Here is a 17,244-nt window from a genome sequence, read left to right as displayed (position 1 = left end):
GCACTGATATTCTTCCTACATATTCTTTTAAGAGGAAGAAGGGTTGTAGGGTTGGTTGGCGGAGAAGGGGACATTTTATGAAAAGGTGAAAGGTTTTTGGATCTTTTGATTTTTAAAAGAATTGATAGATTTTGATTCTTCAGAGTATCCCTTTTTGGATATAAAATAGCTTGAATTTTGCAATGAGTTTCTCGAAAGACGCGGATTTAGCGAAGACTTTTTTCCTAGAATTTTTCTTGCCTCTTCCGATAATCCTTCTTTGGGCTATCTCCTCGGGTTTTTCTTACCTTTATTAGAGACTTTGATATTTCATAATCATTTATTTGGCATACCCTTTTCTTCATCACTTTTGTCTTTCACTCCTGGTGACCAGAGAGGAAGTGATAATTCACCGAAAATAGGTCTTTGACCTATATAAAACAATCCAATGTTCGAAAACTTTTGACAAGTGCTATTGAAGTGAACTTTGATCGATCTATCTCTTTATGGATCTCTGGATCTTTTTTGAAAAGCGGGTAAGGAATGAAGGTGAATGGGTAGTGTATTTTGGTGGTAAATTTGGAGTGAGTATTTTTGGATTCATCAACTCTTTGTTGCGAGTTGGTCGGTTTAAATGCATAGAGTGGAAATGGAAACGGATAGTTTCTTTTGTCATCTCTATTCAGAATGATTTTGGAGAGAGTATTGCACCTACACTACGCATGGCTCTTACTAACATTGGCCTTGAAACGTATGTCAAAACCAAGTTCCAACTCGAACTGTACACCAGCACGCTCATCAAATGAATTGAGAAAATACTATAGATTGGATGATTCATACAGGTACTTTGAGTCCAAGAATTCCTTACTTGTTGGGAGTAGGTTTCGTGCTTGGTCATGCGTAACCTTTTACACATTTATTCGAAAGAAATCTTTTGACAAAAATCATGAGTTTTAGCTTAATCGTTTTGTTCTAATGAATGTTCAGAAAACTGATGTTTGGTAATTTGATAGACTCTTTTGGGTAAAAACTAGGTAAAATTTTTCGAATTTTCCAAGTATTCTTTGCTAATTATTTTTTAGACAAAAGAAAAATTTGGCGTCTTACGGTTAGTTTGTTCTTAAATCTTTACCCAATACCTCACACTTAGAAGAACATTGTCCATAATGTCCCCTAAAATAGAATATTTTAATACTTTGATAAATCAAGGACAATATTTTCTACAACCTCTAAGTTTGTTGCGGGTACAACCCCACACTTGGAGATTTTAGTGCGTAATAATTGAAAGAGGTTTGAGGACAGATTACTTCCCTATAGTCAAGTTATTCTCCTAGTGCTGGAAAGGACCAGTCTCTTTGATATGATTTCACATAAAGAACAAAAGAGAGTAGCATTTCCACTAGATATATATTTTTATACAAATGCTTTTATGATAAAGATAAAGACAAAATTTAAAATAAAGGAGTCTACAAAATACTGTCCTGGGCTGTGTGTAGAGTAGCGTTTGCGACTTATCCAAAAGATCCTAAGATGTCCTCCTCGTCCTCATGTCTTGGCAAATCCCCAAGTGGATGTCCCGCATCCAAATCCGGGCCCAAAAGTAGGTCTGATGGTATATCAAGGTGCGTGAGACTCAGGAATGGCTCCTCATCAGGGATGTTCCTGGTGATCTCAAAGACCTGGGCCATAGGTATTTGCACTGAAATATGGACTATGACTAGATGGCAGCCCTCGGGTAACTCATGGATAGGAACTATCTCAGGCAGTGTAATAGCATGAACGGGAGCGACTGCTGATGCTACAGACTGAATCGAAACTGGAGTAGAGCGTCTAGGAGTATCTTGACTTGCAGGTGGATCATGACGCGCTAATCTGAAAGAGGAAGGCCCTAGGGTACTTCGGGGCATTCCTTCATGCTAAAGATATGCCATGAAAGCTCTGTAGAGTCTTTGGGGATCTCTAAATAATGCCCATGTGACACTCATGTCACTCATGGTGGTTCCATTGTGAATCACAACCTGTGACTCACGCGGCTCTAATGGCTCTAGATTCTCAACGGGTTTAGAGGCTAAACACCTTGAGCATTGTACTGGAGGAGCTGGTGGTGCCATACTGATATCCTCATCAACACTCTCTAAAATATAACATCTTAGGCCTAGCTGTCCCGTCATAGGCCTGTGCTGGTCTGTACTACTCTCTAAAAGGTAAACCCTGGGAGTCCTCCTCCCGCGGATGGGTATGCTATAGGAAGCACCTGAACTTGGCATTTTTCCTGGATACATTTCAATAAACAATCAAGCACTAAGCGTAAGTATGGCGCTTAGTGTTAGTGCACAGTAAAATAAATCGTAGACTAAAAATAAATTGAAATTGAAAAATGATTTTAAAAAAATATAAGCAAGGGGTGCCTCCCAAGAGCGCTTTGTTTATCAAGTCGTTGCAGCTCGACTTCTTCTGGCTTGTCTTCAAAATGGATCAAGGGAGAAGAGATGTTCCTCCCTGCTTTGGTCTTCTAAATAAGCTTTCAATGGGTAGCCATTGACTTTGAAATTTCCGGTAGGTCCTTCTAATTCTATGGCTCCATGCGAAAAAGCATGTATTACTTTGACTGGTCCACTCCATCGTGATCTGAATTTACCAGTGAATTTCTTAAATCGAGAATTGAAGAGTAGAACTGTATCTCCAAGAGCGAACTTTGTTGGTATAAGTTTTGCATCCTGTGTCAGCTTTGTTCGTTCCTTGTAGATATATGATGTCTCGTATGCTTGATCTCTTAATTCCGTGAGTTCATTCATCTGCATCTTCCAATGCCTAGCGGTTACTGAAGGATTGAGGTTACAGGTTTTCAATGCCCAGAGAGCTTTGTATTCGAGTTCCAGCGGAAGGTAAGATGCTTTTCCATAGATCATGTTGTAGGGTGTTGTTCCTAGAGGATTCTTGTAAGCAGTCCGGAATGCCCACAAAGCATCATCTAGTTTCTTTGGCCCATTTATTTCCATGATGGTCGACGGTTCGTTCTAGAATTTTTTTTGAGTTCTCTGTTAGTGATTTTTACCTGCCCGTTGGTCTGCGGATGATAGGCAGTGGACATCCTGTGGGTAACTCCGTATTGTTACATCACCTTCATGAATTGTGTATTATAGAAGTGTGTACCTCTATCACTTATTATAGCACGGGGAGCTCCGAATCGGAAGAAGAGTCTTTTCAGGAAATTAGTGAAGACCTTGGCATCATTGGTTGGAAATGCTTGTGCTTCGGGCCATCTGGAGACGTAATCTACTTCTACGAGGACGTATTCTTTCCCATTAGATTTGGGGAACAACCTCATAAAATCTAATCCAAATATATCGAAGATTTCGCAAGCTTGGATATTAGTTCTAGGCATCTCATTCATTACAGAATGATCCCTTGTCTTTGGCAAGCGTTGCAACGCTTTACAAGGTCTTGCGCATCTTGGAATATAGTACGCCAATAAAATCCTAAATCGCTGAATTTTCTTGTGGTTAATTTTGCTCTATGATGACCTCCAGTTGGATCGTGATGACATTGGTGAAGAATCACAGTTGCTTGTTTCTCATCTACGCATCTCCTAATTAACTGATCAGGGAAAATTCTGAACAGGTACGGATCTTCCCAGTAGTAAAACTTAGCATCCCTGAAGAACTTTCTTATTCGAGATATGCTCATTCGTTTTGGCACTACTCCGGCAACTAGGTATTTGGCTATGTTAGTTTACCAAGGAGTATCCGTGAATTGTGATCCTATGTTGGCTTGTCCTAAGCTCATAAGATGTTCTTCCAGAAATTTGTCTCTAATATCTTGTTCAACAAGTTGTTCCATCACCGGATTTTCCAAGAGACTAAGATGATCTGCTGCGACATTCTCCGATCCTTTCTTATCTTTAATCTCAATATCGAATTCATGAAGGAGTAAGATCCGTCGTATGAGTCTTGGTTTAGCATCTTGCTTAGTAAACAGATATTTTATGGCTGAATGATCTGTGTAAACCGCAGTTTTGGACAAGATGAGATAGGAACAGAATTTGTCAAAAGCGAAAACTACTGCCAGGTGCTCCTTTTCCGTAGTGGTGTAATTCTCTCGAGCTCTGGTTAAGGTTTTACTGGCGTAATAGATTGGATGAAAATATTTATCTTTTCGTTGTACTAGTACAGCTCTAACTATGAATCACTAGCGCCATACATGATTTTGAAGGGTAAGCTCCAATCAGGAGCTATCATTATGGGTGTATGTGTGAGCTGTTCCTTCAGATAGTTGAACACTTGAATACATTCTTCATTGAAAATAAATGGTTCCTTTCTGACGAAATGAGTAATAGGTTGTGTGACCTTTGAAAAATCTTTGATAAAAGGTCGGTAGAATCTGGCGTGTCCAAGGAAACTCCTCACAGCTTTTACTGTGGTAGGTTCTGGAAGCTTGGTTATGGTTTCAATTTTAGACTTGTCGACTTTTATTCCTGACTTTGATATCTTATGTCCTAAAACAATTCCTTCTTTTACCAGGAAGTGAAATTTTTCCCAGTTTATAACAAAGTTCGAATCTTCATACCAGGTGAGCATCTTGTCAAGGTTAGAAAGGCAATTCTCAAAGGTACTACCGAAGACAGAGAAGTCATCCATGAAAAATTTCATACAACGTTCAATCATGTCATGGAATATAGCTACCACGCACCTCTGGAATGTAGCAGGTGCATTGCATAACCCAAAGGGCATGTGTCGGTAGGTGAATGTTCAATAAGGACAGGTGAAGGTTGTCTTTTTTTGTTTCTTTGCATTGAGGGGAATTTGAAAGTAGCCGGAAAAACCGTCAAGTAAGTAATAGAACTCATTTCATGATAGTCGTTCCAACATTTGATCAACGAACGCAAGTGGAATATGATCTTTTGCGATTGCATCGTTTAATTTACGATAGTCTATGCAACGCCTCCAACCGGTGACCTCCCGTGTAGGAATAAGCTCATTATTCTCATTTTTGATTACAGTCATTCCTCGTTTCTTGGGTACCACTTGAACAGGACTTACCTACGGTGAATCATAAATAGGATAGATCAGACCGGCATCCAAAAGTTTGATTACTTCTTTCTTGACAACTTCTTGAATCATTGGATTGACCCTTCTTTGCCTCTAAACTGATGGTTTGAAGTCTTCTTTCATAAAAATCTTGTGGGGGCATAGTTTGGACTGATCCCTTTAATGTCCGAAATCTTCTAAGAAATTGCTTTCTTATGTGACTTCAAAACCTTAATCAATTCCTCCTTTTCATATGGCGTGAGATCATTAGAAATGATTATAGGAAGTTGTAATTTTCCTTTTAAGAATGCATACTCTAGATGTTCGGGTAATTTATTTAGCTCCAATTCCAGAGGTTCTTCGATAGATGGCTTCATTCTTGCTATTTCATTTCTATCTAACGAGTCATACCTCTCCTGGAATTCTGATTCTTCATCCTTAATAGCGGTTACTGATGCTATCTGTTCTTTGGTTCTGGAAATTGTCCTTCTTAATGCTTCGTCTTCAGAAACTTCTTCTTTAGTTTCGAAGGCTGGCTCCAGAATTTCATCACAGTTCTCTTTTTATTATGGTTCCTGAAATACCGGAATGAAGTCAGTTTCTTCATTCGGTCTTCTCCTTAATAGAGGTAACGGAATGCCTTGACCAAGCGGTGTTATACAGAGTTTTGCTGAGTAAGTTACTTTCGGAGAGGGGAGATTTGTATTGACCAAAATCGATGGCTGAATGGTTGTCGAGATTTTCTTCAGGAGGTGTAAAGAACAGATCCTTAGAAATTAGCCATGGTATCTTCTAGATATTCGTTAACGAGTTCTTGAAAAGAATCAGTGAGATTGAGATCTTCTTCGTGAGGGTGGATCATAAGTCGGTCGACATTGAAAGTGACTTCTTCATTTCTAACTCTTAATTTCAGTGATTTCTCATGTACGACAATTATAGCTTTGGCAGTATTCAAGAATGGTCTTCTAAGTATGAGTGGGACCTTCGTGTCTTCCTTAATATCCATAATAACAAAATCAACGGGGAATGCACACTTATCCACTCTGACTAGGACATCTTCAGCTATTCCAAGAGGTATCTTAGCTGATCTATTCGCCAGTTGAATAATCATTATGGTTGGTCTGAGATCATTAAGTCCTAGCTTTTTGAATAATGAATAGTGCATTAGCTTTACACTAGCTCCCAGATCTGCTAATGCATTGCTCATTTGGACATCTTGCAGGTAGCAAGGTACAGTGAATCTTCCTGTATCTCCTAACTTAGACGGAATACCATGTTGTAACACTAATGAACATTTCTCACTTAAGGGTAAGCTAACTATCTCTCTTAATCTCTCTTTGTTTGAAAGTAATTCTTTGAAAAATTTAGTTCAGTTTGGCATTTCTACTCAAGCATCTACTAGTCAGAAATGTTTTGTTTGGGTATATTAATAGTTCTTTCCTTCCCACCTCTAGTTACTACTAGGGCATCAAACTCACTACACTCTGTTTCAACTTTAGTGGTTAATCACTTAAGAGTAAGCTGAAAATTGATTATTAGTTCTTCAAAATTCTTTATCAAAACATCAATTTATTCTGGCATTCTATGACTTGAAGATTTATCAAATGTTACTTTGTCATAAAGTCAACTAAAGTTTTCTTGGAGTGGAGAGTAGGTTAGTGTAAGGGGAAGATTATATAAGAGTCCGAACTATTTTGCTGTTTATATACCCTCCCAGGGTAAGGATATCTTAGAATGGTTCTAGTAGCATCGGGACTTTTAAGAATTGATAAACCTTGAAGAGTGAGGGTGAGATCTTGTAACCTGGTTTCTAGTATTTTTACTGTTTGAGTAAAGATGTCATTCTTCTCATCAGCTTCATTGTTCCAATCTTCCTGTTGTGCATCTATCGTTTCTAAGAGATTCCAAGCTTCATCTGTTGTTCGTGATAATAAATTTCCTTGCAAGGCCATGTCTAGGAGAAACTTATCATCCTTGGTCAAACCATTGTAAAGTGTGCAGATTATGTCTGCCCGACTTAACGAATGATTTGGACATCTTTTAAGCATCATCTTTAATCTATTCCAGGCTTGACACAATGACACGTTTTCTTTTTGTGAAAAATTTGTGATGTCATTTCTTAAACCGATTTGCAGAGAAGGTGGATAAAATTTGTTGAAAAACTTCGTGGCTAATTCTTCTCATGAATGTAGTGAATTAGGTTTAAGCTCATCAAACCATGTTAAAGCGCGTGTAGACAAAGAATATTGGAAAAGGTGAAGTTTTACCTTGTTTTTCTTGATTTCTTCCCTCTTAAAAGATTCAACCAGACTGATAAATTTATTTAGGTGAAAGTTTGGATTGTCAGTTGGAAATCCGTGAAATTGACAGATCATACTGACCAATTTGATCATATGTGAACTGATTTCAAGGATCCCTTTGATTCCTTAGGTGAATGGTCCTCCTCTTTCTTCTAAGTATGGTTTTTGCGTAGAAGTTAGGGTGATTTATTATTCCATTTTTAGTTTGTTTATTTTAAAAACTTGGGAAAGTAACTTTCAGAAAATATTAATTAACTAAAAGGATCTACTACAGAGGGGTTCGGTCCTTTTGGTTACAATATAATTGGAGACTGTTCGGAAAATCCAACAACCAAGTCCGTGTATAAGTGTCTTTCTTAGACACTACCAAATAGAACTTTTTTCTGTTTAAAACCTTTCTCAATCAAAATATCCGGTCTTGAGCAGCGGTGCCAATAAATTAGTCTCTCTATTATATGTCTAAACTAGATGGTTTTATTTATGCGGTGTCGTTAGGTCGCAAAGTGACAGCATGAACTTATCAACAGGGTTTCCTCTTTCTTCTATTTATATTTTGCGGGGCCTAAATTCACTTTTAACTTCTAGAGTAAATGGTGTAAGTTAACCTAGGGTCGTGTTTTTGAATGTTTTAACGAATTGAAGATCAAGTGAATAATTGTCTTTGGTTAAATTACCTAGATGAAAGATAGTAGTTGGTTTAAAGCTAATAATCCTAATTACGAAATGGTAAAGGTAATGGAGGGATATTCGGAGTATGCAGATCAGGGAAATGTTGACCAAGATATCAGTTTAGACTAGGGAATGGTAATTATATTTATGTTAAAGCTATGATTAGAATAGTGTAGATATGGTTGGATGAGCCAATTACACGGACCTACTTATCTCTAGACTCTCAGAGTTCTCGTTGAGCAGTGAAAAGTATGTCATGTGGTTGTATAATTGACTGGTATCTATACCTCGGAGGTTATCCTTAGTAAACCATTAGGTTTATTAGTGACTTGAGTTCTAATCCTGACCCTCGTTATTAATTTAGGTAACTGAATAACAACGTGTCGTGTTGAGTGAACACTTATCACAAACGGAAGGCGTCGGGTCAAGTTGACAAAACATTAATGTGAACTAACAACCATTTCATCATACTAATGAGATCATACTAATCTAAAAATTATACAGCATTACAATTGATATACTGAGAATAAAGCAAATAGAAACCTAGTAGATACTTGAAACAGTTGATATGACTTAACCCTAGGGCAACAATCAAACAAGAATATGCAACATGATTGGGTCACACAATCAAGGCTCTAACTAGATCATAATGGCTCCTAAGATGTCTTCTTGGATCAATTAATAGGTATACTAGGTTATTCATGTTAAATTCTTAAGTTTCGTGTCCTAAAATGCATTAAATGCCTCTCGGGAACTCCGGCCATACCGAGTTCATAGAATCTTCAGCTATAGTATAACCAGGGGTCTAAGTCCTATGAACTAGCTAAGTTCATATAGTGGATAAGTCCTTATCACAACCTAGGTTGGTCAAATCTTAAGATGCTAGCATACAAATCTATTAGGGTCACAGATTCAGTAGTAATAGTACTAATTTAACATAATTATGCTAACCCAAGCATCTATCATGGCAACATACAGATTAATTAGGCTAACATGGAAATATCGGAATGCATCCTTAAACATAAATGATAACAATACATATTTAACTAATAAGAAAAGAGTTTCAGATAAAAACTTGAAAAGACCGGAGAAATCTGTCCGAGATTGCAGTGAGTCGCCGGAATATCCTTCGGAAAATAAAAGCTAAGCTAGCTACTACTGAAAACTAACTAATAAAATTTAATCTATATTGAAGTAGAAAGTTGAGTGTGTGTAAAAATGAGTCAAAATGCCCCATTTTATAGGAGAATTTTGGATGGGGCCGGCTGGCAGGCCAGCGTCACAGGCCAGTGCCTGAGGCCGGTGCCTGGCAGCCCGTTTGTGCTAGCCGTTTCCCATGCCCGTTGTGTGTCTAATCTGGCAAGCCGGTGCCCTTGTGGCAAGCCGATGTGGTAGGCCGACTCAGGAGGCCGGTGCCTGAGCTAGTTTGTTGTTTTGCTAGGATCATTTTGCTTCTTCCCGGGATCGTAACTTGGTTTCCGGGGTCGTAACTTGTCTTTCACTGTTTTTGCTCAAGAATCTTCGTTTTAGCTCTGATTTACTCGATTCTTTTTGCATTAGCTTTGTAATTACTTAATCTACAAAATTAACTAACAAATCGATTATTTTGGCGATAAAGTTTGGAAATTTATTGATTTAGGGCTTAATATCGGGGTAAAAATGTGATTTTGTGGCCGATATTAGTCACCCTGCTCTAAAATCAAATACATCCTCCTCAACAACCTAGTAACTACTGTCCTAGAACTAGACAGAACGTATCTGACGAATCTCACTCGTGGTAAAAGCCTTGGCTAGCAAGTAAGCCACCTGAAAGTTAGTGTGCCATCTCATATGATGAAGAACCCTGATGTCGCTCGCTTGCATGTTACTATCGTGTTGGGATTTTGGTAGTAGAGAATGCGAGAGAAGATGGTTAACAATTTGATCGATCGGGTTATTGAGTTTTGCCCTTAGGTTTTTCTGCATGTAATTAATATAGTAATTAATATGTTATTACTATATAAATTATTCAACGTTGACTAAATATTAATTTTTGGACAACACTATATATTAATTAAAGTTTATATTATTTATATAATTAACTTAGTTAATATTAAAAATTATTAAATAATAATGTGGCAATTTTATAAAATGTAAAACTATAAGGTAAGTTAATTAATTAAATGATAATTTATTATAATTATTAAATTAATTTAATAAAACCGAAATTTTTTATAATTTTTTATTATTATTTTCGGCTAATTATAATTAAAAGAAAAGAAATAATAAAAATGTAAAAATTCTAGAATATTCTAATTTTTTATTTAAAATTAAGATTTTAAAGGAGTCGAAATAATTTTTTTATAAAAGAAATTAATTTTTTATTTTATTTATTTAAATGATAACTTGTTTTCTATGAAATTTGCAACTAAAAATACAACCGAAAAATAAGGAAAGATATAAGGCCCGACAACAATACATAAATTACAAACCGTGTATATCAATATGTATTGCAATGAAAAGACACGGGAGAACTAAAAACACTATAAAATCAAGAGTATAGTAGAAGTGAATAGATTCTTCTGGCGGCGGATGAAAAAGAAGAATGACGGATATAAAAGTTAGGAGTATATCAAGGATTAGAACCGGATGGAGCATATTGATGAATGTTTTGGAAGTATGAATTAAGGAAGAAAGTATAGAAGATGAGAGATGTGGAAATAAGGAAACGAAGGGGGTGTTAATTTATAGCGATATATCAGACATAGCAATTGAGGCAGATTACGCACCTAATCGAAGAAAATTCTAATTTCCTTAATTACCGAAGAATCAAATCTTATTAAGATTACAAAGATTTTCTTTAATCTGAAAATCAACCGTGAAGACGTCAAAAGTTAAGACGAATCTTTACTTTCCTCATTTCACTATTTTGCGATAGCTTCACTCATACACTTCACATAATCGAATTGTTTTATCCATATTACTCACTGATGATAAAACTCAAAATTTTCAACTCGTATTCATCATGAAAACATACTTATGGTCAGCCATGACCATCCAATCAAATTTCGGGACGAAATTTCTTTAATGGGTAGGTACTGTGACAAATCAAAAATTTCTGACCAAATTTAAACTTGATCTTTATATGTTTTCTACACGATAAGCAAAGTCTGTAATGTTGAAATCTCAAAAACTTTGAACTGTGTTCATGTATTCATTTACCCATCGACTGCTCTTGACGATTCACGAACAATTATGTGTAAAACAACCCGGATTTTTCCGTTAATATATATGAGATTAATATTTACACAATTAAATGTTTCCAACATGTTAAGCAATCAAACTTGTTAAGACTTGATTAATTGAAACGGAATTCATGTAAACGTTTGATCACCCAGTTTGACCGATGATTCACGAACGTCATAACTTGTATTAATATATATGTGTGTGTGTGTGTATATATATATATATATATATATATATATATATATATATATATATATATGTATATATATATATATATATATATATATATATATATATATATATATATATATATATAAATATATATATATATATTTAACTTGAAAATATGATAATTAAATATCTCATTAAGTATATTAACAAAGTATTATATATATATATTTTCATACTACTAATTTAAAGAGTTTGTGAAATATATATGTTACTATTTAAACGACGTAATTAACTTATGTTAAAATGTATTTACATATAATGTATTACGAGTGTAAATACATCCTTACAAGTATTGAATACACTTTATAGTATAACAATACATATAAAGGATAGCTATACTCGTATTTTCATTCAATTTCCTCAAGAATTCTACTCGCATTCATACGGCATTTTTACCAGTATTATACACAGCTTCTAGAAGTATTTACTATTGGTATATACCAATAGAAATCTGCAATTATTTGTGTAATATGTCATCCATGACCTAATCAATTTAATATGTCATCCATGACATATTATATTTTAACTTATCTTAGATATTTTCACTAAAAACCAAATTTTCAAGCCTATAAATAAGCACCATTTCTAACTCATTTTTACACATTCATTTTCCAAATTTTACTTCCAATTCTCAAACACACTTGCAAAAACTCTCTCAATTTTGTTCTACTACTTCTTTCTAGCAACTTTACATTCTAAACTTGAGTTAAAAACTCTACTTCAACTCTTGTTCAATTCATATGTTTATAGCTATCTATATAAGAGTTTATAAACTAGAACATAGTTTAGTTGATTCTAAACTTGTTTAAAAAACTAATCTAATCTTTCTAACATAACTCTAATAACGCTTATTTATATGTATTATGATGTTATATTAAGTTAATATAAGAACTTATAACTTGTACATATGAAGAACACCTTGAAACTTAACATATATCGTTTAATCTCCATTCGGTAAAAAGCGGGCTGTTTTGGGTTGGGAATTAAAAACCTATCTTAGACTTTAAGTTCGAGGCTAAGACTTTGGAAGTATATTAATATATGTAAATAAGACTTCCATTATTGTTTTCATGATTTTAGTCAAAGTGGAAGTATTTTATCAAAAATCATATATTGGGTGGGTGCCGGGATTCTTCCAAATCTGTCCACCGGCACAAAAAGAGGGTAAAACTCTGAATATTAACATGGGATGAAGTTTTCGAATTGTTTTTGAAAAATTAACTTCTTAAGGAATCCATAGCAATTTGATTCACTTTAAACGGAGTTGTAATGAATATTTGGCGAGCAAAACAAAATCTGCTAAAATTAACGTTGTATGGACGAAATTTATATTGTAAAAACTATATTAACCATATCCTTGCTAACTTTTCTTATATCCTATATATATTTGGACATGTTATCATTAGTGTAACAAAATATTATAATCTTAGTTATTTCCGAGATTGTATATATATAATAATCTTGGTACATTCCATGACAATACGTATACAATACGTTTTGATAAATCCTAAGACAATAAGTATACAATACGTTTTGATAAATTCTAAGACAATACGCATAAAATATGTCTCTGGGTTGATGCAAAGACAATATGTATACAATACGTCGTGGGATAATTCTAGATTATATATATACCGATTATTGGACTGTTGGACATTTCAGACTATTTTAAACTACTAACAAAGGACTACTAACATAAAAATGTTAAAAATTAATATATAAGTATTCTATGAACTTGTTTTATTTTATTCACATGTCGTATTATTATCTGAATCATTATTATTGTTATAGGTTCGTGAATCCAAGGACGACGGCCATATTTTTAATAAGCTAAAAACTTATTATTAATATACTTTTACTACCGTGAGTATATAGTCCTATTTTTAAACTCTACAAATATTTTGGGATGAGAATACATGCATTTTATGTTTTACGCCATAGACACAAGTACTTAAAATATATTCTACATTGAGTTGTACCACCTTGCATATCTTCCCTAATAGCTTGGTAACTAATATTTACATGTTGTAAGAACATGTAAGCGCGAATCCTATTGATAGATCTATCAAGTTTGACAGCCCCAACCGGGCTAGTCGCTCTAGTATCGTAAACGGTTGCAGAGTACTTCATTTTTACTACACTTGGTACAGTGTAGGGAGATTTCATAATAAAGGGAATATGCTACATTAATGGTTAAGTATGGTTACCGAAGCGCTCAACAACTTATAGAATACTTTTATACACTTGCGAGTGTACATATATTTATAACTATGAAATCTTGTGGTATATATTTATATCGATGTTAAACCTATATATCTCACCAACCTTCGTGTTGACTGTTTAAGCATGTTTTTTCTCAGGTCCTTAAGAAAGTCTTCCGCTGTTGCATAATCTGAGCGAGCTGTGCATGGAGTCTCATACTTTTAATTAAATAAAGTGTTGCATTCAATAAAAACTTTGTCATGTATTAAATTTGACTTTTGTCAAGTGTGTAGTATTTGAAAACCGATGTATTATGGGGATTATTCATTAAATAATCGCCCAATTGTTTAAAACATGCATTATGTATAATAATGGTGTGCTTTTTATGAAACGAATGCAATATTTTCTAAAACTTATCATATAGAGGTCAAATACCTAGCTACGGGACCAATGAATAACATACTGTATTTATAGTAATATGGACGGGTCATTTCAGTGGGGCCCCGGTTACATCTGGCCATCCCTTGCCGTTCGTGTTGTATTCCTATACACACAACATAAGTTAACCTATGAACTTTTATTGTCTGTTAGACAACTAATGACCAAGATTATATCTCTAGGTTGAGATCCCGGTTTGCTTATTTTCTCTTATTTCGTTTAAGGAATAACTCTTCGTCGTGCTACTTAAGGTGAACTTTATAGCCCCACTTTTACTCATTTTATTACTATCTTTATAACTTGGGGTGAGACATATGCTTTGTTTTTAAAATGTTTTTCGCTTTAGACATAAGTACTCAAACTATATGCAATCCACATGAGTATTCTTATTACATGTTTTAACACATGCTAAATTCCCACCATAATATCACCAATTACTGGTTTTTATTTTGCAAGCTTAATTATTGTGAATAGGTCTATTGAGAGCAACGACTTTATTCATTGATCTCTGGTCAATCGGTTACATGATAATGATTCTTCTTTAGCTTCGATATTATACGCTCATGGCATTTTTATTTGATATGTTTATATCAACCTTTTTAAGTAAATCTTGTGGTCTAAAACAACATGGTTGTAACCATGTTGTTTTAAGTATGTTTTTTCTCAGGTAACTAGCTATGTGCTACATGATGATTAATTGCTTCCTACATGGAGTCCACATCTATCATTTTATAATTTATTAAACATTACATTTACATTATTTCATATTGATGTAAACAATGAATTATTTTCCGCTGCAAAATTTATTTAATGTTATTTTAAAACGTCTCATTTAGAGTCGTTCTCATATTTACACTTGTGTTATGATATGATGAGTCACATTTACCCCTGGTCCATTTTGGGGGTGTGACATGTTTGCACTCTTCGTCATAAGCTTGATCAATACTTAAATTATCATTACGTAAATGAAAGAATTTTTTGGTATATACACCCTGATTATTCGTGAATGTTTCGGAGGAAGGGTGTTGTGAGGGGTTTTTTATCCGGAATTTGTAGGAGTTCTTTGAGGAGTAGTTTGAGCAATCCATTTAGCTTTTGTTGGGAATTTTCGTGAAACATCCTTTCTTCTACTGCCTAGAGTAATTTTCCTCGATTAATACATATTCTTCATAATTTTATAATACAACACAAATTTTTTTTTGGCAAACAACCTTGCTTTTCTCTTCGAGGTGTCCTTTTTATCGCCAGTCTTCTTCGATACTTGACTTGGATGCCTGCATTTGTTTTGATATGATAGATGCTTCTCAGAAGGTTATAATTTATGATGGATAAGGGTAGGTAGTGGTTGATATTTTTGATGGATATGTTTGTAGTGGTATTGGAAATGGAGGCGAGGTAGTGTTTGTTCATGAAAATTCGGGTTTCTAAACTAATCATTCTTCATAAATGTGATTTCGAAATGCAGATTGATATCTCCTAAATTATACATATTTTTAATACTTTTTGAGGAGTTATTTAGGCATTTTAAAGACATTTTAAATACTTTAACATACAAAAATGATTAAAATCAAGAAGAAGGTATTTTTAATGTTAGTTTTTGAGATATGTAATAAACAGGATCAAAAACAAAGAAAACTGCAGAAAAGGCTATGAAGCTACCGGCATGGAGTCAAGGAAACCGCCGACTTTGGGTTGAATGCGCCAGAATGTTCTAGAATTGTTATGGATTTGGATGAACTTGTTGACCAAGAAAAAAGCAGATGAAGTTGCCGGCTTCATCCTAAAGCTTTCGGCCTAATGGACACGGTTTCTTAACTTGTAAACCAAGTTCAAGTAAAAATGGAAACAAAATCAAAAAGATTACAGGATCTCTGAAGCCGCTGGCCTGCTATCAAAGCCGCCGACTTAATTATGACGGTTACACGTTTTGAGCTTGCGGATCAAGTTAAAGTTGCAGAAGGAGTCACCGACCCAAGGTAAGCTGCCGGCTTCCCAATGAAGCCGCCGGCTTGGCCACCATTTCTGAATATTATAAATAGAGGGCTCCAGTCTCAGTTTTAGGTGTGCAATTCAGTACCACTCAATACAATTCAGTTTGGTTTTGTTTTTCTTTTAGGGTTTTCTCTAAAACCCTTAGATTAGATTTACTTTTTCATTGTAATCAAGAATCATTCAAGTTAATTATTCAAGTTCTTTTCATCTACCTATTTAAGGTATGATTCTATCTTTACTTTATCGTTTAGTCTATTTTATTTACTTTAATTGTTTCTGTTCGTCTTCAGCTATGAACTAAATGTTCGTAGTGGTTACATGGATGAAAACTGAACTTCATCTGAGAATTAGATGAAGCAGCCGGCTTCACCAGTCCAAGCCGCCGGCTTGACTGGAACAAAGCCGCTGGCTTCGTGTGCTTTATCCATACAGTTTTTGGTTCTTTTCCAGATCTGTATGGTCGAGTTTCTGTAATGATATTTGAACTGTTTTGAATCTGTTTTGTTTAAATATACTTGTTTGCCATGCTTATTAATTAAATAACATGATTCTAGGATTGATTAGTACTTGATCCGAAGATCTATTATTCGATTCATGCTACTTGTTTAGATCTAGTCCATCAAACTTGTCAAATTGAATTGCATGCAACTAGGTTAAAAAACTTAATAGTGATAAACTTGTTTAATTGGAATTACGCTTATATAATAGAGTTTGATATTGTTAGACTTAATCGAAGAACCTTCGTTTGGATTTGTTTAATTAATGATTTCATGAGACCTTAGTAGTAATTGACTTTCAGCTAGTAACTTGAGTTGATTTACTTGGTGTTTAATAGCTTATATAATTTTTCAGTCTATTTGCATGTTGATCCTCATCACAAGATTTATATGTATCATGTAATTGAATTGATCATGAAGAATTGAGATGTTAGTCATGCACATCACGTGTCTAGCATATGCTTTAAAGTCCTACTTGTTGAATGATTGTCAACACTTAGCCTAGCCTATTAAGGGATAATAGTTGGTTTATGATTATTATTCTGTTTTTTGTTAATATAAGTTATGAAACTTGCTTAATATGATTCCCGTATAAGTTAGTTGTTCATGTAATTGCTTTTATTTTTATCTGTTTATTTTGAATCTTCAATTCCTTGTTTTATTTTATTGCTTGTTTACCTTTAA

The 17,244-nt window shown here is 34.6% G+C and overlaps 1 protein-coding gene across 1 annotated transcript; it reads right to left on the bottom strand.

Moving 5' to 3' along the window:
* Positions 1-2,444: 2,444 nt before the first annotated feature.
* On the bottom strand, positions 2,445-2,780 carry LOC139870710 (uncharacterized). The gene has a single exon (XM_071858492.1). The coding sequence runs from the start codon at positions 2,778-2,780 to the stop codon at positions 2,445-2,447; it is 336 nt and encodes a 111-aa protein (XP_071714593.1).
* Positions 2,781-17,244: the final 14,464 nt, after the last annotated feature.

This window comes from Rutidosis leptorrhynchoides, chromosome 10 (assembly GCF_046630445.1).
Source record: "Rutidosis leptorrhynchoides isolate AG116_Rl617_1_P2 chromosome 10, CSIRO_AGI_Rlap_v1, whole genome shotgun sequence".
Classification (NCBI taxonomy): domain Eukaryota; kingdom Viridiplantae; phylum Streptophyta; class Magnoliopsida; order Asterales; family Asteraceae; genus Rutidosis; species Rutidosis leptorrhynchoides.
The sequence above is the reverse complement of the archived record's forward strand: the minus strand, read 5'-3'. Positions and strand labels throughout refer to the sequence as shown.